At 39.9% G+C, this 25,320-nt stretch overlaps 1 protein-coding gene across 1 annotated transcript in view; it reads left to right on the top strand.

Moving 5' to 3' along the window:
* Positions 1-25,320, top strand: part of LOC122807582 (rab GDP dissociation inhibitor beta-like) — a 461,207-nt gene that overhangs the window by 335,130 nt on the left and 100,757 nt on the right. Inside the window, exon 8 of the mRNA XM_044078496.1 lies at positions 22,388-22,559. Within this exon, the coding sequence (XP_043934431.1) occupies positions 22,388-22,559 (172 nt within the window). The remainder of the gene's footprint in view (positions 1-22,387; positions 22,560-25,320) is intronic.

Below are 25,320 nucleotides of genomic sequence, written 5' to 3'. Positions count from 1 at the left end.
ACAACACTCTCAGTACCAGCACACCGTGCAGACTCACTTGGGAACTCCATAAAAACTGCAACAGAGCCCTGCCTGCCATTCAGGTTGGAAAAAAAGTCTTTATATGCCATACCCGCCTCATATATGGCCACATCCCTGGATTTTTTTTAATTTTACGTGATACCTTTAAGGTCGCTGGGAGGGTGGATTGTAATACAGTAGGTATTGTATACATTGCTCTATGCTCCACCTGTCCTGCTTTTTATGTAGGTATGTCCAGTAGGTGTTTAAGAAAAAGGATCTTAGAGCATGAGTATGCTATAAAAACAAAAAATTCTAACAATGCTTTGTAAACCTTCAACTTGGTGTCTTCCTCATGCATTTTTGGGTGCTTTTTGTTATATGGTTCGGTGTTGCACCTTTGCCTGGTGTGCTGTGTTATTTGGTACACCTCCCATATACTTGAAGTTGTTAACATGTTCCACTGTTTTCCCCTTCCATCTCAATTTTCACCTTCTCCTGATTTTCCCATTTGCAGCTGTGAACACTGTCTTCTCTGTTGTCAGCTTCATCCCATGTGCCTTCAGTTCTGCATTCATATATTCAATCTTTACTGACATTCCTGTTCAGATTCTGCTTGTAGTGCCATATGGTCTGTATATAGCAGCTTTGTTCCTCTGTCCCCTCTGACTTGCTTGTTGATGTAGTCCATCACCAGTATGAACAGCAGGGGAGCTCAAGAGCTGAACCCTGATGTACTCCCAGTCATACTGGGAGCCCCTCTTTAAGTAAAAATTCTGTATGTACTTATATAATTGGATTATTGTACATAGCATGCACTAAATCTACAAGTATTCCTGAGACTTTGAATCATCACAGGACTGTCCAACTTAGCTTCCTTGAACCTTGTCATATGCTTTCTCCATGACTAGGAATGCCCAGATGGACTCCTGTAATTTCCAGCTTTTTCTTCTTCTACACTATCTCACTAGAGTTGTTTGTGCTGCTTACTGTTCAGAATCTGAACTGCTCATCACCCATTTTACTTTCTACTACTCAATGTAATTCATTCATTAATCACCCTCTCGAACAGTCTGATACAGTATGACAGGAGTTTGGTACCCCTGAACTGTCTACAGTTGCAAATATTCCCTTTGTTCTTGTACACCAACATTAAAATACTTATTCTGTAGTCATCTGAGATACAACTCTCTCTCCATGTTGTGGTGAATAACCCCAGGAACCATTTCTTCCTTAAAGCCCCCAACATCTTATTCATATCTGCTGTGAATTTACCTGAGATTGTTGCTTTCCTTGACTTCACTTTTCTTTAATGTACTTTATTCTTCTAGTCTGGGTTTCCCTACCTCTTCTATCATAGGCTATGCATGTGGCACTACAGCTTTTCTGAGGTTTTCTTTATTCAGAAGCTTCTTGAAATACTCTTTCTAGCTGCCCTTAACATCCTCTGGGCTGGTGAGCAGATGACTTGTGAATATCGGTGCCTAGCTATTGTTTTCTTTTCTTTTTTTTTTTTTTTTTTTGCCTTTTAGCCTGACAAAGCTTATTTGTACCATCTGTTGAGTCACTTTTCAGAACCTGGTAGAGGTTTTCTGATGACTTGAAGTTTGGTATTGTGACGGCTGTCTTAGCGTCTTTGTTAGCTGACCAGTATTCCTTTTAAGTCTGGTCCATCTTTTCCATCTCCCTCCTTCCCTTTGCACTCATTTCTTTTGACAACTTCCTGGACTTCGAATTTCTCTTCCAGTTTTCCTTAGGTGACTTATTTTCACACCTGGCTCAACCACATGCTGATTTGAAATGCTGCTTTTCTTTGCTTGCTCCACCTATTTCTTCTTATTCCCGAAATGCTAGAGCCATGAGTATTTCCTTGAACTCCTGGGCTTTCTCTCCAATCAACATCCCTAGTCTCTGCTGATCTTAAAGCTCACTCTGGCCACGACTTGCAAATGATTGTGGCCACAAGCAGTTTTTGCTGGTGGCTATTTTACTAGAGATGACTTTGACATCCCTAATTTTACCCCTGTGCCCTTTCCTTCCTAGGAAGAAGTCCACCTGAGATGCATGTTGGTCACTCTTGTATGTGGTCTTTTGACTGCCTTTTCTTGGTGAACCATGTGTTTTTCACCATTAAGTCATTTGCAAGACAGAAGTCTAGGACAGCATCTTCTCCATTATTCTCTTTGCTCCAACCATTTAGACCCAGGCAGTCCTCATATCTTGTCTGTTCTAATATGAACATTCAGTTCACCCATTATAAAGACCAACTTATTTTATCTCACTTTATCAAGGATGTCTTGCAACTGGATCATAGGAGGTTACCAGGCTAATGACCCTAGGGCCCTTACATGCCTATCCTAGTTTTACCTTTATGTCCATGATCGGTACCTATCACTCCTGTTCAAGAGGGACACAGGTGGAACCTCCAGGATAAATTTACAGTTACCCATCCAATTGTCCAGACTGCATTTGAAGAGGGCCAGTGAAGTGCTCTGCTTGACATGAAGCGGGAGTCTGTTCCAAAGGTGTGGTAACCCCTGGGAGACAATTATGTCCCTCTAGCAGGTTCCTTTAATGTCACATACCAGATTAAGGCAATTAGAGCGAATGACCCGTGTACCATTTAACTTATGGATAATTAGCATTTCCAATAAAGCAGGGTCAAAGATTACCTTATATGCATGGTAGAGATTGCCTCTGAGTAGTCTATGTGAAACAGAATAAAGTGACAGTGATTTCAGATGATCCTCACAGAACAGATGCTGAAGACCTTGAATTTTCCTTGTGAGGAAGCTTTGTGGTCTCTCCAATTGCTGCAGGTGCTTGGAAAGGTACATACCAAAAGGGGCATTATACTCAGTTATTGGCCTAATGGGGGAAGAGTACAGGGAGGTTATAACTTCTTTTTTTACTGTAGACAATGCCCTTACTTATGAGATGAGCAACACAGAATGCCCTTCTTACCAGTGAGGAGACATAATGATCAAAGGTAAGGTTGCTGTCACCTGTGTTCCCAGGTCCCTCACCACTGAGTGTGTACTTAGGCTGTTGTTATGATGTTGTAGTTAGCAGGAACATCACTCTTACTGAAAGGGATGATGATACATTTTTTGCATTGAGTTTGGGCCATGACTTTGGCACCAGTCATTTGTTAGTATAAGACCCTCTTATAGGATGTTGACATCATTTGGAGATTCTATGATCGCTCCCAGTTTGCAGTCATCAGCAAACTTTGTTAGGCAGACCTTTAGTTTTAGCTTGCACTTCTGAGAAATAGATTCCAAGCAGTAGCAGTCCCAGGACTGATCCCTGTGGAACACCACTGGTTACAGGTCTGCTGTTGGAGGTGGACTCTCTTATTTTGACTATATGGGTTCTATCAGTGAGCCAGTTAGCAACCCATCTAATGATATACAGGTTGATACCTAGTTAGGTGAGTTTGTCAATTTTGCCTGAGTGGGGGATAGTATCAAAAGCTTTGGCTAAGTCTGGGTAGGCTGTATGCACAGATTTTCCCTCATCAAGGGCCTTGGCAACTTTCAAAGAAGTCCACCAGGTTTAATAGGCATGATCTCCATTTGACAAATCCAGATTGAGTATGGTCAAGTGTTTGTAGGTTACCAATATCTTTGCTGATAAGGTCCATGATGATTCTCTCCATGGACTTGCAGATAACGCTAGTCAGGCTAATAGATGTATAGTTTCCAGGGTGAGTGGAAGCACCACCTTTGTGCAAGGGGATAACGATGGCCTTTTTCCATTCAGCTGGGATGAAGCCAGTGCTTAAACTTTGATTGAAAAGAGTACCCAATGATGTTACTAATTCATGTTTGAGCCCATATAGGACACAGCCTGGGATGTTATCAGGTCCCATGAATGCTGTTTTTCTTCACCTTAGAGGGCGTTCACTACCTGCTCTTTTTGAGATACAAGGTAGAGTACAGGTAGTAGGGATATCTTGAGGTAAGTGTGGCAGGGACAGGGAAGTGAAGTTTTCACAGAAACTGCCAGCTAACAGGTTAGCAATGTCCACAGGTTCAGTATATGTAGTATCATTAACTACCAGTTCAGCACATATCTGGGCCTTTCCTTTTAGGTAACGGATGTAACTAAAGAGCGGCCTATGGTTGTCCTTAGTTGAGGAAGTTAATTTGGATTCGTAGTTAGCTTTGAAGGATTTCACAAGAAGTCTTAACTGCTTGTTTAAGCTGAGGAAGGAGTGTTTCCAGTTTAGGGCTGGCTCGCTCCCTCTTACTGTTAAACAGCAATTTCATCCTCTTATTGTAAAGCCTGTTAATGGCAGTTGTCCACCAAACAGGTTTGTTGTTCTTTGAGGAGCTTGTTTTGGTCCTATCAGGTATGGCCGAGTCAATGCAGTTGTTCAGGTGTTTGTATAAAGCATTTGTGTAGAACTGGGCATAGTTGCCAGTTCCATATGAGGGAAGAGGTAGAGTGAAGCCATTTATACCATTCCATAAGAGGTTATAATCTGCTTTGGAGAAATTTTTTAGTTTAGGTGTGACAGTAACTTCGAATGAAACTGATTTATGGTCAGATCTCATCAGAGAACACCTCACAATGGATGCTACAGTGGTCCTCCATATTGATAAGCACCAGATCCAGGATGTTGGCACCCCTTGTGGGAGTGTCAACTAGCTGATCCAGAGCACTGGAGTTAATGACTTTGAGGAACCTTTGGGCAAGTGAGTTTGTGCACGAGTAATTTCCCCAGTCAGTGGATAGGTAGTTAAAGTCATCCAAAACCATGGGTGTTCAGATGTATCTTTATAGACTGAAGTAGATCCATATAGGCAGAGTGGTTGCAGTGATAATGTGCAGAAGGCTCAAACCCTGCACCAATGAAGATGATGCTGTCCTAGACTTCTGTCTTGCAACATTAGCTGGCATGAAAGAAGCAAAGTATAGTACAATAATGATTTATTTTTGTTCAGAATCAAACCCTGTACCATAGGTTCATATGTTGATAGGTGTGTACTAGGCTAATGGCCTTGGAGGCTTTACAAGCCTAGCCCATAGCATCATGCCACCTGACCTTTGTTCCCAATGCCTCTGTCGAGTAGAGCCACTGGAGAGATCCCCAGGGTGAATTTTCTACTTCCCATCCACTCATCAAGATTTCTCTTCAAGAGGGGCAGTGAGGTGCTTTGCTTGACATGTATGAGAAGTCTATTTCATAGCATGGGCAGTCTCTGGGTTATGAACCTGTCCCTCCAGCATGTTCTGTTGATTGTGGTAATGAGGTTGAGGTCTCTAGAGCGTGTGGTGCGGAGGGATTGGGATTTATTTAGATGTAGCATTTTTAACAGAGCTGGGTCAGACATGGCTTTGTAAGTCAAGCAGAGATTGCCTCTAAGTAGGCGATATGAGACAGAATAGTTGGAGTTTTTTGAGTCTGTCCATATAGGACAAGTGTTTAAGGCATATGATCCTCTTTCTGAGGTACTTTTGTGGCCTCTCCAGTTGTTGCAAGTGTCTAGTGAGGTACATGCCAAATGAGGCACTGTACTCGATGATTGGCCTAATGAGGGAAGAGTAGAGTGAGGCAATGACCTCTTTCTTCTTGGATGCAAAACTCTTAGTAATGAGCTATGCTACATAGAAGGACTTTCTGACCATAGTGGCAATGTGGTGGTCAAAAGAGAGGTTGCTGTCAGCCTGTGTCCCAGATCTCTTATAACGCCTTCTGTGTTCAGTGGACTACCATTGATGTGGTAATTCAAGGGAACAGGGTTTTTCCCAAGAGGGATGATGACACATTTTTTGGCATTGAGCTTAAGGCCATGGTTCTGACACCAGTCAGTCTCAGTGAGGCCTTTCTGTAGGATGTCAACATCAATTGGGGAGTTAATAATAGCTCCCAACTTGCAATCATCTGTGAACTTTGTCAGCCAGAGTCCCTTTGTGTTGGCCTGGACTTCAGAGAAGTGGATACCAAACAAGGAGAGGACCCAGGACTAAACCCTGTGGGACTCCACTCGTGACTGTTCTGCAGTCTGACTTGGAGTCAGCTACTTTCACACTGTGGGTTCTATCTGTGAGCCAGTTTGCAACCCACCTAGTAATACAGGGGTTGATGCCTAGCGTAGTGAGTTTTTCTATGATTCCTGAGTGGGGAATGGCATCAAAGGCCTTGGCCAGATCAAGGTAGGCTGTATGAACCACCCTGACTTCATCCACAGCTCTGGTGACTGACTCAGAGAAGTCAACCAAGTTGAGCAGGCATGATCTACCCTTCACAAAACCAAACTGTGTAGGATCCAGAGTCTGGAGATTTCCTATATCCTTGTTTATTAGGTCCATGATGATGTGTAATGGGGCGATAGTTAACAGGGTCTGTAATCGCTCCTCCTTTGTGGAGTGGGATGACTGCAGCAGTGCGCCATTTGGTAGGGAAAAAGCCTGAGGTGAGGCTGTGATTGAACAGAGCACACAGGTGAGGTGCCAGTTCACTCTGTAGTTCGTGTAGAACACAGCCAGGGATATTGTCAGGTCCCACAGAAGTTGTATTCTTGGCCTTGGACGGTGCTGTTTTAATCTGTGTAGCAGTAATACTGGGTGCCTGGCAATCTATTGGTATTGTGATTGGTCCTTTGGGGGGGGTAAAGTTAGCACTGAATCTGTTGGCCAGTATATTGGCAATATCTGTTGGCTTGGTATAGGAGGTACCATTGTGCAGTAGCTCAGAGCAAATCTGGGTATTGTTGTGGAGATTCTTTACTAACTATAGAAAGCCTTGTGGTTGTCTTTACTATCTGCTGCAATTCTATTTTCATAGCTAGCTTTAGACGATTTGATGAGGGAGCTCAACTTTTTGTTGAGGCTGATAAGGGAGTTTTTCCAGTCTTGGGACTTTATCTTATTCTGCATCAGTTTCCTCCTTCTGTTGTAGAGTTTGTTTATGGCAGGGGACCACCAGATTGGCTTCCTTTTTTTGGGGAGCGTCATGGTTCTATTGGGTATGGTGAGATCCATGCATTTGTGTACATGTTCGTACAGTGCATTGGTGTATGATTCGGCGGTCATGCAACTATTCTCCATTTGCATGGGTGCCATGAAGTTAGCCACCTCTGTTTTTAGGAGCCCAAAGTTAGCTTTGGAGAAGTTTTTCATGGTGGTTACCTTTGTGATTCATGTGACTGTGAGGCAAAGATTTTAATTATTGTGGCACCTTGTCTTCCTTCTGCTTGAATGTCCTGTTATCTTCATCGTGTGGAGCACAGGATGAAATTATGAAAAATGCTCCATCTTTACACTGCAGTGTGGCTGCCATGAGTCTGTCACTATTTTGATGATATCCTTCAGTTTCCTGTATTCAGTGGACCATGACTATGTGTCCCATACCATTTCTAGTCTGTGCTGCCATTCAGTAGTAAACTCTGGATGTAAGGCTTGCATACTTTGTTGCACTGCCTTTCTGCCTGATACTCTAGGTATACAAAATATCCAGTCTCCTCCTTACCACTATGTCATCCACTTCCAAGTTCTATCCTAGCAGTGACCCCGTCTTCTTTCTTGCAATCTTTAGTTGATTTTTGGCAAGTTGATTGGTTTTACTTTCAACTTTCACTCAGAAGAACTTATCCCACATAACCCATTCTGGGCAGCTGGACACCATCTGGCCAGTAGCTTACCGACCTGGGACTGTTAGACTTTATGATGATTATACTAGCCAATAGATAATAGGAGAGCATAGACCCCCCCCCCATTGTTAGCATGGTCCATGCAATAGATCTAATTAGGCTGGGCCCTAGACTCACTAGTCACTGACAGATACCCATGCTCTGTTTTGGGCAGCAGTAGTTCAAACATTTTTTTTTACAGTGCCAAGTAGCTAGGCTTGAGGTGGTGCACAGTATGTGGCCTGTTTTCTTCTATATAGAGCAGGAGCGTCCAAATATTTTTGTTTGCGGTCATTTATTATATTTGGCAAGGTTTGGGGAGCACATTATCATATCCAGCATGTGTCTGCTCAATCAAAGCAGTTTATTGTGGGACATGCCATGGACTGGATAAAATTCATTGGTGGGTCAGATCATAACCAGCAGACCACATGTTTGACACCTGTGGTCTAGAGGATGCTGCACACCACAGATGATCTCTAAGGCAGATGTTCCTCACTATTCTTCCCTTGAAAGGCACCACCTAGAATCTGTGCTTCTGTCCATGACTCCATTCATTTTTGGGTGTATTCAGTTTGCAGGCCTCTCAAGGTCAACTGGGAAGCCCCTAAAAAAGGCAAGTAACAGAGGTCAGGATCAAACCCTGTACCATGTGACTGTGAGGCAAAGATTTTAATTATTGTGGCACCTTGTCTTCCTTCTGCACAGTCTGGTGATGATGTAATGCAGGAAAAGAGAAAAACAAGCCATTATTGTACTAGAGTTTGCTTCCTTCATGCCAGCTAATTTTGTGAATGTTACATACCATAGATTGTACACTGCCATACTCTAAAGTAACTGTAGGTTATTTTTAGAAATTGTGCTACCTTTTTTAAGCAATGTTTTCATGTATAACATAAATATGATTGGCAGGAATTCTAAGTGGCAATGTGGTGATGTTTGTTAATTCAGGTGTTCTTAAAACATTTCTTGCACTGTAAGACATTGAATCCTGAAATCAGGTTGTGAGACTCTGTAAGAAGACAATGGGTTTTGCATGATTTAAGTATCATACTGGATAATTTCACAGCTTGTGTACACCAAATGAACTCTTCTTTCATTCCGTAGGACTGATTCTACTGGCATATGAATACTCCAGTAGGAGAGTTTTGTCATAATATAACAATGGTACACTACAGTGGTGATGCCCCATTCACAAGGGTGGCCCCACCAGTGACCCAAATAAATATAGACCCATTAGCCTTACTAGTCTTGTCTGTAAAGCCACGGAAGCATTTTCACTAACCTCATAAAACTGGCACACAGAATTTAATCAGGCTCAACCCACACCAGTTCAGATTTGCAAAGTTTAGGTCATGCCCCCTCAATCTTGTAAACGTCTTTGAAAAGGTCATGCAGGCTGTGGACAATGGTCACACTGTTTACAATGTCTACATGGAGCTAGCAAAAGCATTTGATACCATACCACACAATAGGATTGTAAGTATGTTAATAGACTTAAACACATCTCTCTATGTGATAAGATGGATTACAGACTGGCTAAAGAACAGAATGTATGTTGTCATGGTCAGTAATGCCTCCTCCATTAAGGAAAAGATGATTAGTGTCATTCCCAAGGCTTCCTTACCAGGATTTTTCCTTTATGAAATTTATTTCTCTGATCTCAACAATGACAGCAAGAATCTTTGTCTGACTAAGTTCACCTGTTTGCAAGTTGGGTGTAGTTATCAAATCAACAAATGATGGATGCAAATTCCCTTCATGTGGAACTATCAGGTGTTAACACATGGTGTACTTCATACCTCTCAGTCTGGAAGCATCAAAAATCTGGACAAAGGCCCATGAAAATAGGTACAAATCTGTATGCTGATTAACATAAAATTAACAGACATAATTATGTAACCCCCCCAACTTTCAAACACAAACTGAAGAATAGACACCCAAAATATGGCCCCAGGTAATTCCTTTGAGATGAGATAGAAAAGATTTCCAAAGTCTTGGGCCCAGAGTAGAAAACGTATGCCTAGTACAAGGAAGTTTAGAAGATAGGGTTTTGAACAGTGGCTTATTGTGGATTTGGCTTCTGAGATTGTAGGAAGGTATTTGTGGTAGAGCTTGGCAGCTAACCAGCTAAAGGAACCTTAGTCCATGAGTTTAAATAACTAAGATGCCAATAAGAGGTCTGCTCTGACTTTTTGGAAGCCATGTTCAAATCATACACATACTCACACAAAGACATACTCGGAGGCTCTGATCAAAAATTTACCAAAACAGCAGAGGCCACCAAAGCAGACACCCAAACAACTACCACCTCACGACCCAACACATGCAACACATAGACCACACAGTCAGAGTGTCAAACAGTCACAGCCCTTAAGGCCAAACAAAATGCCAGACACACTTGTCATTGGTGATTCCATAGTCAGACACACTGACGTCCCGCTCACCAGACTGAGTAAGGAGAAGGTCACAGTAAGCTGCCTGTCGGGCGCTAGAATCCGCCACATAATGCAAGCACTCAGGTCTCTCAACAGCAGGTACAACGACTCAGTCATTGTCCACGCTGGTGTCAACGACCTGAGACGCACCTCCTTGGACTACATGAAAAGGGACATCGAGGAGCTCTCTGATTATGTAGCCCAGGCAGGTATGACCCTGACCTTGAGCAGTATCCTACCTTCACCTAGAATGATGCCACAATACAGTGATAAGATGATCAGCTTTAATAATTGGCTTAAATTCTGGTGTCATTCAAAGGGGATCCAATGTCTGTCTGCCTGGGATGACATGCTGGACAAGCCACGCTGCTTCAAGGGACGGCTTGCACCTGTCACCCTGGGCTTCCGGATATTGGCAAAGGCTCTTGCCACCCCCATAGTGCCTTTTTAGGCAAGGCTCAAATTCTAAACCTACCACCCTAGAACACCAAAAAAGAAAAAACTAAGGGTAATGCTGCTCAATGCCAGAAGTCTCAATCTCAAGATGCACGCACTCGAGGCCCTTCTCAATATGGAGAACATCGATGTCTGTGCTGTGACAGAAACCTGGTTCAAGGCTCCTGAGAGCACCCCAGCACTAACAGGTTTCACCTCATATCATGCGTTCCGCCCCAAAATCCGGACAACACCAAGAAAGGAGGGGGGGGGTGTCCATATTCATAAAGGACACCCACACCTCAAGGTTGGTGGCAACGCACGATGCATCGGAGACCATCCAGGTGCAATTAACCATAGGCAAGACTGCTCTGCAATTTGTAGCATGTTACAGGCCACCCTCTCAAACTCAGGAACCTCACATGGCCTTCCTGAAAACATTGGAGGGGATAAATGTATCTCCAAACACCATCATAGTAGGTGACTTCAACTACCCTAATATAGACTGGGAACACTACTCAAGCCCGAACACTCTAACCCAAAGATTCCTGAAGTTCATAAACTCAAATGCCATGGAACAACTAGTCACCATCCCCACAAGAGGTGAAAACATACTTGATCTCATCATCACGAACATGGGATCAAAATGTTCAACACCGGAAGTATACCCCTCACTGGTGAGATCAGATCATAAACTAATCTCGCTGGAGGTCCTCATCCCGCCCCCACCTGAAACAAAAAAGACCACAGTGAAAAACTTCTCAAAAGCCGATTTCACACTTCTAAAAACTAGTGTGGTCTCCTTTAAGGCCCCTGAGCCAGTGGTAAACATTACTCAAACCGCTGAATCACTTACAAATGCCTTCTACCAGCACCTACAGGACTGCATGGATCAGGCAATCCCAAACAAAACTAAGATTCTCTGTACCAAAGGCAAGCGTCCAGTCTGGTGGACCCCAGCCATAAACAAGCTCTACAACAAAAGGAGGAAGCTACTACAAGATAGAGCAAAATCCTTGAAAGGTAAGACACCTTTGATCATTATAAGTAAAAACTAAGAGCTCTCATAAAATCATCCAAGGCAAATTTTGAGAGAAAAATCGCCAAGGACTCTAAAGACAATCATAAGGCCTTCTTTAGCTATGTTAGAAACCTAGGAGGAAACTCCCAGATATGCTCAGAATTAGTTCAAAATGATGTGAAAATTACTGAACCTACACACATTGCTAACATACTGGCTGACAGGTTCAGTGCAAACTTCTCCCCTCCCCAAAAGGAGAGATATCTATTCCAGAGGATTGTAGCCCCCAAACATCTCCAACGCCCAGGTGAGAACTGCCCTCACTAAGGCAAAAACACAGCATCCATGGGACCGGATGGTGTCCCCGGCTGTGTGCTTCATGAACTCAACGAGGAATTAAACCCACAGTTAGGACAGCTGTTTAATCTTAGCCTCACCTCAGGATACGTACCCAAGGAGTGGCGCACGGCGACTGTGGTCCCACTTCATAAGGGCGGTGCCTCCACAGACCCTGGAAATTACCGCCCCATTAGCTTGACAAGCCTTATCTGCAAAGCCATGGAGAGGATCATAATGGAACTCATAAATAAAGACATAGGGAACTTGCAGACTTTGGATCCAACCCAGTTTGGCTTTGTCAAAGGCAGATCCTGCCTCTTAAACTTGGTTGACTTTTTCGAGACAGTCACCAAGGCCATTGATGAGGGAAAGGCAGTCCATACAGCCTACCTCGACCTGGCAAAGGCCTTCGACACAATACCCCACTCAGGCATCATCGAAAAACTCATCAGCTTGAATGTAAACCCATACATCACAAGATGGGTTGCAAACTGGCTAAGCGACAGAACCCACAGGGTCAGAGTTGCTGGAGCCATGTCAGACTCAAAGCCTGTCACAAGTGGTGTCCCACAGGGCTCAGTCCTGGGTCCACTCTTGTTCGGCATCTACTTTTCTGAAGTACAAGCAAACACAGGAGGGTTATGGCTGACAAAGTTTGCAGATGACTGCAAACTGGGCGCCATAGTCGAAAACACATCTGACACAGATATCCTCCAGAAGGGCCTCACAGAAACGGATAACTGGTGCCAGAGCCATGGCCTGAAGTTAAACGCCAAAAAATGCATAGTCATACCCTTCGGGAAAAACAAGGTTACCCCTAGCTACCATATAGGTGGCAATCCACTGAGCACAGAAAAAGTCATCAGGGATCTGGGGACCCAAGTTGACAGTAGCCTTTCGTTTGACACTCATGTTGCTAAAGTAGTGTGGAAAACCTTCTATATCGCCCACCTGATCATGAAGGGATTCACATCTAGATCAAGGGAGGTCATCGTCCCCCTGTACTCATCACTCATTAGACCTATGATTGAGTACAATGCCCGTTCGAATGTATCTGAACAGACACCTGATGCAGCTTGAAAGGCCCCAAAAGTTCCTCACCAAAAGGATAAAGGGTCTCAAAAATATGTCTTATGCTGCCCGACTGAAAGAACTCCAGCTCTATTCAGTCTCATACCGCTTGCTCAGAGGTGACCTGTGCCTGACATATAAGGCCATGTCAAACCCAGATTTGATGAATATGCTTCACCTCAAAAATCTAGATCCCTCAGAACCACAAGGGCGGAGACTTAAACCTTGACACGGTTATAAATAGAACGTGCTGGAGGGACAGATTCATCACCCAGAGACTCCTATGCTGTGGAACAAAATCCCGGTACATGTGAGGCAGAGCACCTCGCTGGCCTTGTTCAAGAGGAATCTTGACCAATGGATGGGAGATCGCAGATATACCCCAGGGATTACTTCAGTGTCACTGCTTGATAGAGGCACAGAAAAATGATAGGCATAGTTTTTATTCAAACTAAAGGGGTGGCGAAAGCCACATAACTATGGGCTAGGCTTATAAATGCCCTTGGGCAGATAGCCTAGTATGAACCTATGAACCTATGTGGCTGTTGTTATGGTTGAGTAATGGGGGGGGGGTAAAAAATCTGCAAATGTTATTGGAAGGAATTTGAACTTTTTTTTGCAGGCAGTGATGATTCTATCCACAGTAAATGCACACAGATTCTATATACACAATTCAAGTGAAAAAATGCAAAAAGACTAGTGTAACATTCTAACAGTTTTTTTTTGTAAAAGTACTGCCATGTGAATATCAAATCATGCCTCACATGTTATATTGCAGTACAGTCTAATATCCAGTAGGTCACACAATAAAATACAGGCAACATTAGAAAACAATGACACGTATCTAAGATCAATTAAAAATAATGGACTCGAGAACCTTGGTTCTAGATGATTGTCACTGTTAAAGTGACACCCTGACCCCATGTGTAAAAATGAGGAAAAAGGAGTTGTGGATGGATGGACTGAGTCTAGTATATACTGTTGTTATGTACCTGAGATGTAAACTTTGTCTTCTCTCTGGGTCTCCAGTCAGTGAAGCATTTACAGGTAGGAAACTGCAATTCCGAACATTTTAGTTGTAAATATGCACATCACTAGCTGAAAATGCGAGGAAGCTTATTCTATTTTAAATGTAATTTCATTTAGACATAATCTTCTAGGTTTTGGAGAAATTATCGGGATTCCTTGCCAGGAAAATTGGTGACCAGTCTAAATGATTGCTCTTTGTTTACAAATCATTTCATTTAGATATAGGAGGACTTATAGACTGACCATAACTTTTAAATTGGTACACATAACTTGTTAACTGTATAGCAGAATGTTAACAAAAGGTACTTTTTCTAGACGACTTTATTAGGATCTGGGAATTAGCATTTTTAACTGTGATACATATCATTTACATCAAAGTTGTACTTCTATATTTCTGGAAGCTGAATGTCGTATATTGTTTATAGTTGCAATGAATTCCAGTCACCTGCCAGATTCATACAAGCATCAAGCTACTGTAAAATGCACACATTTATGAAAAAGGGAGTAACAAAATCCATTGATTGGCAGAAAGGAACCATACAAAGTGCTTTACCTGAAAAAAAATTAAAAAGTCAAATTTGGTGGTAGTGATTAAGTTAGTGTGTTGTTGTTTGTGCCATGTATCTTACCTTACAGCAATAGAAACTGAATTATCACTACTATGTTGATGATACTTGGCATATCTTTTATTTGAGCTTGGGAATGGCTCATCCTCTGGAGGTGTGGAGCAGGTCTGTTCAGAAATTTATAAAATACTTTTATAAACTGGTAATTCTAAACCCTGAGAAAACCGAAGCTGACTTTTAGGAGTTCATCTGTTCCTCATAGTATGCTAAATAGAAAATGGGGAAGGAGGTATTGAGTTTGGTACACAATCTGTTTTGTCAAAAATATGTTTTATGTTTTTAAAATGCAAGACATCCTGATGCAATACAGCATGTCAAAGAAGACATAATTATAAAATATAATACAATTTAGCATCAAAAGACAAATATATATAATACTGCAGGAAGGCAAAAACCTTTATATAGCTTAACATTATCAGTATAACAATAAGTAAAGTAGGAAAATGACAGATAATCAAAGATGGTGAATGACATCAGACTGAAAAATAAACATATCAACTTGTTAAACAGAATGAATATGAGCTTTGAACAACATACAAGCAGTTTCCATTTGATGTACTATTTTTCAAGTATGTGAAGCAAACATTTGCAAACCAAAATCCAATTAATAAAGTGATTCTTATATTTATTATTTAACTAGCAAGCCCTTAAATATTTTATACTTACAATTAAAAACATACTGAAGCTGACTTTTGCAGAGGTGAGCCAATGGAATGGAATATAATATCTTATAAAAGCAAAAGTTACAATTAACAACCCTGTTGTTTCCTTCTCAATACATTGATTACACCTGTGACAAAATGGCCAGTCGCCATGTTAAAACCCGTTAGATCAACTATAAAGATTTTGAACCCATTATTAACAGTGCTCCTAACTTTTGGAGTGCAAGAACACGTCCATAATGCATGCAACAAGTCAGAATCATTTAAGCCACATCCCAGCAAACAGTTAAAGAACCTGGAAGACATTCAACCATTCTTCTGCGAGTGTAATATGCATTATTAATCGTCACTAACTACATATAAAGCAGTTTAGTAAAATTACTTTTTCCATACATCATTTTCAAAATAATTAACATATTTGTCACATCCACTTGGTCTGTGTACTTGTAAACTAAAATGATCTTAGTAATGAAAGCACGAGTCTGAAAAAGATTTTGTGGAAAGACGAGTTTACTTTCATAACTGAAAGTGTACACACTTAGATCTATCTTCTAACCAGAATAAATGCTTACATTTGACAGTAATCCATGTAATATTAACTGTGGTTATACACTATCTTGGTAAATTAACAGTATTATATCATTCTTTTGCATGCATACTCCATAGAAAGTTATATGCCAGTCAGTCAGTAAGAACAAGAAATACTTGCATCTATAACCATAGGCCCCTAGCTTATATTCAAGTTAGTTGATAAAGAAGTAGAATTTCTTCTAATTATATATCTCTTAATCAGCTCTTGCAAAGAGCTGATTAAGAACAATAAAACATTTATGGGTATTCAATTGATATAAGGTTTAAGGGCTAAGAATGGTAATATGGTACAGTTAAACCTGACAGAGTTAATAATCCCTGACCTGATGGTTATGCAGGTAGGAAACTAGCTTAAATTTAATTTAAAAGTTCTTCTGTTCACCAAAACCTGGATGATCTCAATTGTAGTTAATAAACAGAAAAGTTGGCAGCATAAACCTCCCAGCTCATTATGTGAAGATTATCTTTTCACATCTGAATGAATAGACTTAGCAAAACAGATTAATTTATTGATTTCTGCACATGTAAACTCAAATGTTTTTTTTATTGATAATTTAATCTGTAGAATTCTTTTGGAAAACAAAACATAAGAAATATTCATTTTTGACAATTAATACTTTGGAAACGAGTGAAAATGTAATTTCTGATCATTTTATATACATCTTGCTTAATTGCCTTTCAACAATTTAGTACACAGAAAGAATCATAACCATAAGGGTTTGGGGAGCACTCTCCAAGTTTTCAGTTTTAATGACATATTTCAACAAATTAATTTAAGAGTATTTATTGTCAGAGTGGGAAAGAGCACATATTTATTCAGATTTAACCTAAATCACATCTGCAGAAAATAAATGAATAGCATCTAGTATCTTAGCAGTATCAAAGTTTGCTACTGAAAACAGATGTTAACATCATCCACAAAATCATTAAATTAAATGATTGTAGCTGCCAGTTTTAGAAAATGAATGTTTTATACACACACACACACACACACACATATATATATATATATATATATATATATATATATATATATATATATATATTAGGGTATTTAAAAAAAATGTTTTTCTCTAATCATTTTGCATAGGTTTCTAAAATGTGAAGTTGTGTTGTGTATGTATGCATAAAATTAGAATTGTCTGACTTCATTAAGTGACAGCTTATAGCATTTAAAAAAATCACACTGTTTTAAGTACCGCTAATTGCATTCCAGTGTTGTATTTATCTATCTCCAGTCAGAGTACTTATTTAAATCCTTGTGCATTATTTAATTCTATTTTCATTGTTCAAAATTCTATGCTGTTTCCTTTTTACACTGTGCAGAGTGAAACACTGTATTTAATTACTTTCTGATGATTTATCAATTCATATAGTTTCTGCACATGTGGCTGGCAGTGTTAATGTTAATTGATCGGTATCCAAAAAACGACGACTGGTGGATGATTCTCTTTTTGTTGGCAGCTTGGACCGCACAAGAATAACTTCTCGTCAAGTGATGCATATTGTTGCACCAACGCTGCAATTGGCAGGCGTTGATGTAAATAATCTGGTCATGTCCACAAGTTCAATACACAGAGTAAGGCATGCTGCATGACAATCCATTGCTGAGAAAGTAAAGAAGCAGTTTCAACCATCAACACCCCTTTTGATGGGAAGTTGTTACCTCAAGGTGATGGAGAATTTGCTGATTACATGCCAGTTGTTGTTATAGGTTGAAATACTGAAAAACTGCTAGAGCACTGGTGAGCTGATGGGGCAAGCAGTGGTACAGACATTGCATAGTTGGCCAAGTGTTCCAGAATGGTTAGCCGGTTTGTGCTTTGATACTACCAGTGCCAATACTGGTGTGCACAAGGTGCCATCACATTGATTCAGTGAGCACTTGAGAAACAACTCTTGTTTTTACCATGCAGACATCACATTTTAGAAATTATTTCTATGGCAGTGTTTGACATGTTCTTCCCATCTTCAGGACCACAAATAACAGTTTTTAGAAGATTTAAAGAATACTGGAAACTTCATTACTTGAATGCATATGCACCACTGCTTAAGGAAACTGGAGGTAATGGATGCCTGTTAGAATGTGAAAAACACTGGCTAGCTGAGAAGCGAAGTGAGGTTGTTGCCGTACTGCGAGACAAGCTGATGTGTGAAACACAGCCTCGTGATGCCTACCTTGAATTTCTCAAACTGTCACTGCTCGTCCTCAATGGCAAACCACAAGGTGCAGCATTTGCTTTCAGTCCACCTGGTGCATACCATCATGCCAGGTGGATGGCAAAAGGCATATACTCCCTTAAAATCTATTCCTTCCAGGAGCAGTTTAGATTAACTGCACATGAAATTCAGGCTTTTCGCCGAATCTGCCTCTTCACAGTGACAGTGTACATTAAGACATGGTTTTCAGCTACTGACATTTGCAATGCTCCACACAATGATCTTTGCCTGTTGCAGACACTGGAGTCGTTTACAGCCATAGACAACCAGATGGCTCAAGTTGCTTTGCAAAAGCTCAAGGGACACCTTTGGTATTTGAGCAAAGATCTCATAGCACTGTCCTCGTTCTCAGATCGAGTGTGCAATGAAGAGAAACAGCACATTATTGAAGCCTTGAAAAAGCCACCCAGTAAGAAAGATCTAAGAAGAGTCGATGCAAAAGCTGTTGCTAGTTTCCAGGGCATGACCTTATCTTACTTCGCAACAGAGCGATTAATGAATCTGTTCACTGCTGTCAACATAAACCCATCTTTCCTAACAGCTGGTCCTGCAGCATGGAGTGACATGCCTGAATTTATCTTTGTGAAACAGTTACAGCTTTGCGAGTTGTTAGCGACTGTGCCGAATGAGCAGTCAAATTAGCAACTGACTTCTGTCAAGTGCTGACTCACAATGAGGAACAGTGAAAGCTGGTATATCAGATCGTTGAACACCTCTGACAGAAAGTCACAGAGCCACTAAAAAGACAGTATAGTACTATAAATGAACAGATGTAAATTTGAGCTTACTACCTATGAATGTTATTAATTTTTACTAGGCTTATTTTTCTAAACTGTTTGACATTTGTGTTGCTCAGAATTACAAACAGACATTTCAGATGCAGCATGAAACTGATATTTGCCATTTGTGTACTGATTTGTGAATATATTTCATTTCTATTGGAGCAATTTATAAAAAAAATGTAAAAATCTCAGAATTAAAGTACAATGAGCTGTCACTTAAGTTTTAAAAAATGAATGTTTTATACACACACACACACACACACACACACACACACACACACACACACACACACACACACACACATATATATATATATTTATATATAAATATATGTGTGTTGTATAGTTTACTATAATAATTGTAAAGCCCACAGTGCACAGTGCACACCATAAGTGAGAGCTAACACCATCTGTCTACCCATGATGCCACCTACCTCCCTGATTGCATGTAGATAGCAATAAAGGCCCCACATGGTTCACAGTCACAAAGGTTTGTGACCAAGAAGGGCTACCATTCTGTGAACAGCCAGTTAGCATATGAAAACACAGGATTATAATGAATGTGTACACACACACACACACACACACACACACACACACACACACACACACACACACACACACACACACACACACACACACACACACAGTACAAAGCTGCTGCTGTTTCTCTCAAGTAAAAGTACAAAGCTGCTCCCGTTTCTCTGAACACACACACACACACAGACACACACACTCACACATACACACACACACACACACACACACACACACACACACACACACACACACACACACACACACACACACACACACACACTGTAAGCTCAAAGCTGCTGCCATTTCTCTGAAGTAAAAGTAAATTACACATACCTGCTGTAAGCTCAAAGCTGTTGCCATTTCTCTGAAGTAAAAGTAAATACACATACCTGCTGTAAGCTCAAAGCTGCTGCCATTTCTCTGAAGTAAAAGTAAATTACACATACCTGCTGTAAGCTCAAAGCTGTTGCCATTTCTCTGAAGTAAAAGTAAATACACATACCTGCTGTAAGCTCAAAGCTGCTGCCATTTCTCTGAAGTAAAAGTAAATACACATACCTGCTGTAAGCTCAAAGCTGCTGCTGTTTCTCTCAAGTAAAATAAAAAACACACACACCAGTTACACTGATACCTGCAGGCTGCCGTAAAGTCAAAGCTGCCGTTTCTCTAAAGTAAAGTAAAAAGCTGTTCTCTCACACAATTCAGACACTGATGCCAGCAACCACAAAGTCAAACCTGCCATTTTTCTAAAGTAAGTAAAAAGCTGCCGTTTGTCTTGCACAATTCAGACATTGATGCCTGCAGCTGCCGTTTCTCTAAAGTAAAAAGCTGCCTCTAAAGTAAGTAAAAAGCTGCCATTTGTCTTGCACAGTTCAGACACTGATGCCTGCAGCTGCCATTTCTCTAAAGTAAAGTAAAAAGCTGCCATTTCTCTCACATACTAGCACATATGCACACATTTTTTTGCCTTATCTGGAGGAGCTGGGAAAGAAAAATGCCTGAAGTATGTGAAGCTGACATCATCGCACATGCCCTGGATGAGATGACATCAGTAGTCGAAAAAAACTGGGAAATTTGGAAATTAAAGGGGCCACTTGGGAATTTGTGGCACCCTGATATTTTGCCCTCAAAAGTGGTATTTACCGAGCGATTTTGTATGGTTGAGAGGTATGTGGTACTTTGAAAGGCCTCAAACTAAATGCTAATAAATGCAGTATCACCTCCTTTTGAAAATAAATTGCTACCACCTATTGTATAAATGATGTCCCACTCTCCAATGAGTCTGTCATAAGAGACCTGGGAACCTGTGTAGATTGCTCCCAGTCCTTTGATCAGCATGTAGCAAGCTTAGTGAGAAGGTTTTTCTATATTATCACAATTAGTCAACAAAGCCATCTCTTCCAAAACAAAGGAAGTTACTGTTTCCCTGTACTCTGCCCTTGTTAAGACCCATTTTTGAATACAATGCACCCTTTGGCATATATCTCATCAGACATATCAAAGAAAATATTAAAGAAATACCATGTTGGTCCACTAACAGAAAACACAAAGACAATGGAACACAGACTTGATGTTATTGGATCAGCACAGGTTTTGCAATTACTTGACCTTTCAAGCTGGCATGAGCTCTTCATCAGAAGTTATTAAATTACTGATGTTAAATACAGTGCTTATTCACTTGTGTCTAGAAAGGGAAGCACATAATTTATTTTCAAGTGTCTAAAAAGAAATCCTGAAAAATGCTAGTGTAGAAAAATGCAACTCAGACTACAAAGACAGACAATGTTTGTGTGCGAATGAGACAGAGAAAGAGAGAGAGAGAGAGAGAGAGAGAGAGAGAGAGAGAGACTGAAACTGTAGAACAAGGTCATGACACACTATAAAAATCAAAGTTGGCACATTACATTAGAATTAGTGTCCATTTAGCAGAGAAGATAACAGTCAGAAAGACTGCTCTGACATTTAATGAGACAATAAATCTATAAACGAGATGTGTAGGGGAGGTTAGTTAAATACAGAAAAAGAAAACAAGAAGTTATCATTTGTAAGCTGTCTGTCTAAACAAGCAATTTTTGTGACATAAATGTTTGGCTAATAGAAAATATGAATTAGCAACAATGTCTACTTCATGATGATGAGAAAGGCAGGGACTGCCAAGACAATAAGATACAGGGTTAAAATGTATGGGTGCTTTTATATTTATTACTGTGTTACTTCTGTTGAAGATATCTGTAATTAGTGTTTTACCGTGACTGATCACAAAAGGAAGTTGTGTGTTTTCCTTGCAATCAGTTTAGTTTAGATTTTTTCAATGGTTAGTGCATTTGATGTTCCTGCTTCAGTGAAATGCGTGTCAATGTAAGAGAATGGTGACTATGAATGAGAAGCAAATATATGCATATAGACAGACAGGTAGATATATAGATAGATGTATATATAATATATGTTTACATACAGCTATAGATTGTGATATATCACACACATGCACAGACTCAAGCGTGCGCACACCATTGTATACTTTTACACTGGGCATACATTTTCCAGTCATCCAAATTTTTTTCACTTCCTCCAGTTTTAGTTACTCTCTTGTGAATTACAATCTGCTTTTAAAAATGGATAAAACTCTTGCGTTCCAAGAAGGCATGTGAAAAGTAAAATCATTTGGGCAAGAAGGAAAGTGACAGGGCAGTTAATTCAGAGAGTTAAGCGTATAAGATGAAAATAAGTTTCATCCTAGTGTTTGTTTAACTCTATCATGGGAATCTGAACATATCAAAGTGCACTCAGGATGAACCAGAAAAGAGATAGGTGTACCTGTTGTTGCACTTGCCTGGTTAGCAAGTAAATAAGTTAGCAACTGAAGAAATTTAGAAACATTTCACTCTTCTTATTTTACTTTAAAAAAGAGAACATTATCCCTGTAAGCAAAGTCATAGCTTCTTCAGTGTGGAACAGACATTTTTTCATACTTGTCTCTTTTTTTGTGTTCCTAGGTTATTCGTTGCAAGCAGCTAATTTGTGACCCCAGCTATGTACCCAAGTGGATGAAGAAAAAAGGAAAAATCATCAGGGTGATATGTATCCTCAGCCACCCCATCCGAAACACCAGCGATTGCAACTCATGTCAGATAATCATCCCACAAATGCAAGTCAACAGGAAGTCAGGTGAGGAAAGTATGGGTATTAACAGGAAGTCAAGCGAGGAGAGTATGGGCATGTGCATTGGTCCTCCCAATGACAGAAAGTAGTAGCACAGAGTATTTACGGTTGAACTATGCAGTCATTTATAAAGTAACTCAAATTACAAAAGTCATTTTTATGATTTTTATACTAAATCCTACTGCAATGTTATTGTATATCTCATAAATGTTCAACACAATTTACTGACCGTCAATTATGCATTCAAAAACTAAAAAAAAATATGTAAACCTTGCAATTTTTAAGTACAGAGTTTACAGCTAGTTGCTTATTCTGTACACTACAAGTATGATATAAATACATATAGTTTATCAGACGAGAATAAAATATTCTACAAGAAGGACTAAATGAGAGGGGTTACAGGTAACAATGAAATGAAGTTACATATAAGACATTCTGCATAAAATAAATAGCTACAAATGTAAATGAGTTTTTTCTGTAGAGTAGAAATATGCTAAATTAATAAATACTTTAATAATGTAAGACTACAGTGGTACAGAAGAGGCCTACATAGGCTAAATTTCCTTTTCTTTTCCTTTTGTGAATAACTTGTGTTCTGTTGATTCTAGGATATGTGCCACATTGAAACTGATGTGATGACTGTGATATATGCAAGCATATACAGCATCAGAAGTATATTTTATTACATATTACATCTGTTAGCATGGGGGCCCTATAACTCACCATATTTGTAAGGTTAAAATATGGTGAAGATGGAGAACAGTGTGCAGATTTCCGAGGACAGATCATAAAATAATGTGGAATTTGATTCCCAAAGTACTGAAGTGGAAGGGTCACTGCGGTTATGTCAGGAGAGGGTCTAGAGGAAAATAATGTGGATGATTCAAAGATTCATGCTACTGATGTTGTCAAGAAACTAAATACAATAGAGAGTCGATTATCCAAACTAATTGGGACCTAGGGTAGTTCGAATAATCAAATTGTTCAGGTAATCAAACAAATAATTGAACCAGATAAAAAAAACTTCTAAAATCTTGTTTTTTTTTTCTCATGTAGGAATACACATTTCAACTATTCAGAAATTCCAATGAACATTAAAGAATATTTTTCACATGTGAGCTGGCTACAAACTCAAAAAATATGCTCAAGCAAATACGTATAATGTTTACATATTCAGGCTTTATGATTTTTTCCTATCCGAAAACTTTGGAAGGTTGGTTCTGATAATTGATGTTTCTGATAAATGACTTTCGGATAATCGACTCTCTACTGTAATAATGGTAAATAAGGGTGAATATAGAACAAGAGGAAGAGGTAGATAGAAATGAACCAGTATGTAGAAGGCATTACAGGTGCAGTCATTAGAGATGTGGCAAATACTTTATAACAGCTGGCTCATGAGATCTGGAAGAGACATACCTACTCCAATAATTAGACTGGTACACCAAACAACTCAAGAAAAAACACACTTCCAAAAAAAATGAGTGCAGTCTCTCCATTAACTGCAGTTCATATTAATTATAATAAGTGCCTGTAGATGTTTCCCTTATAAAGTCTTTTTTCCCTGACTAGGTTATTTGTTTAACATCTTTATTGAATCATCCTTAAAACATAGGTAAACATGCATTTTTTTTTATAAAAGAAAACAAACCATATTAACATATCCTAAGTTGCAAACATTATGTATCACATATGTTCTTTTGTATAATTATCATCAATCACGCATTATATACATTGACCAATTTCTGCCTTCCCTAAAACAGCACTCCTCCTCCAAAACATTCTACATGCATTGTTCCCACAATTTTCATCTTTTTTACTATGCAAATTTTCTCCTACCCTTTTCTAAAGATTCCACTTCCAGTTCTTTTATCTCTGTTACAATATGTAATACTTTAAATACCATTGGTTCAGACTTTTATTTCAATTTTCTTTTAATTGCTATGTTGGTAGCCACCAGAATTAAACTTAACAAGAACTTAGTATGTCTAGGCAATTCAGATCCTGTATCCCAGCTTAAAAAAAAATTATATCCTTCATTACACCCATTTGCTCACCCAATATATCTGACAGAGTACTGCCATAGGGAGTTTTTAAAGTCTGCCAACTCATTACACTCCCAAAACGTAAGTTCCCAGTTACCTCTTTCTTCTCCATCATACCTCCAGCATTTGGCATCTACCTAAGGAAAAGTTTTTTATGGAGTCTGCTTGGGGTATAAAAACACCTATGCAAATAACTCCAAGCATACATTCTAAATCCTCTAGACTTTTGTTGCATGTTTGGGAGCCATACATATGTCCTTCCATTGCTTCCTTGAAAATTGCTTATCCATTGGTTCATAGGATGTTACTAGGCTATTCGTCTGAGGGTCTTTACAAGCCTAATACTAGATTGAGAGATATTGTTTATGTCTAAGGTTTTTCTAGCAAGGACTATCCATGTCCAGGAGAGAAGCTGGGGCAATCCCCTGCAGAAAGTTATGGTTTCCCATCCAGTAATCCAGGTTGCGCTTAAACAGGATTATGGAGTTGCTCTGCTTGATATGGATTGGAAGCCTATTCCAGAGGAGTGGCAACATCTGAGAGATGTATCTGTCTCTTCAGCAGGACCTGTTTATATCGAAGGCTAGACTGAAGTCCCTGGAACGGGTACTCTAGTCCCATTTGACTTATGGATGTGCAGCATTTCCATTAGATTTTGATCAGAGATAGCCCTGTAAACCAGACATAAGTCTCTCTTCCCAATCTTTTCTAACCTCCTATGA

The sequence above is a fragment of the Protopterus annectens genome, chromosome 7.part1 (genome assembly GCF_019279795.1).
Source record: "Protopterus annectens isolate FY-2018-M chromosome 7.part1, PAN1.0, whole genome shotgun sequence".
In the NCBI taxonomy this organism is placed as follows: Eukaryota; Metazoa; Chordata; order Ceratodontiformes; family Protopteridae; genus Protopterus; species Protopterus annectens.
The sequence above is the reverse complement of the archived record's forward strand: the minus strand, read 5'-3'. Positions and strand labels throughout refer to the sequence as shown.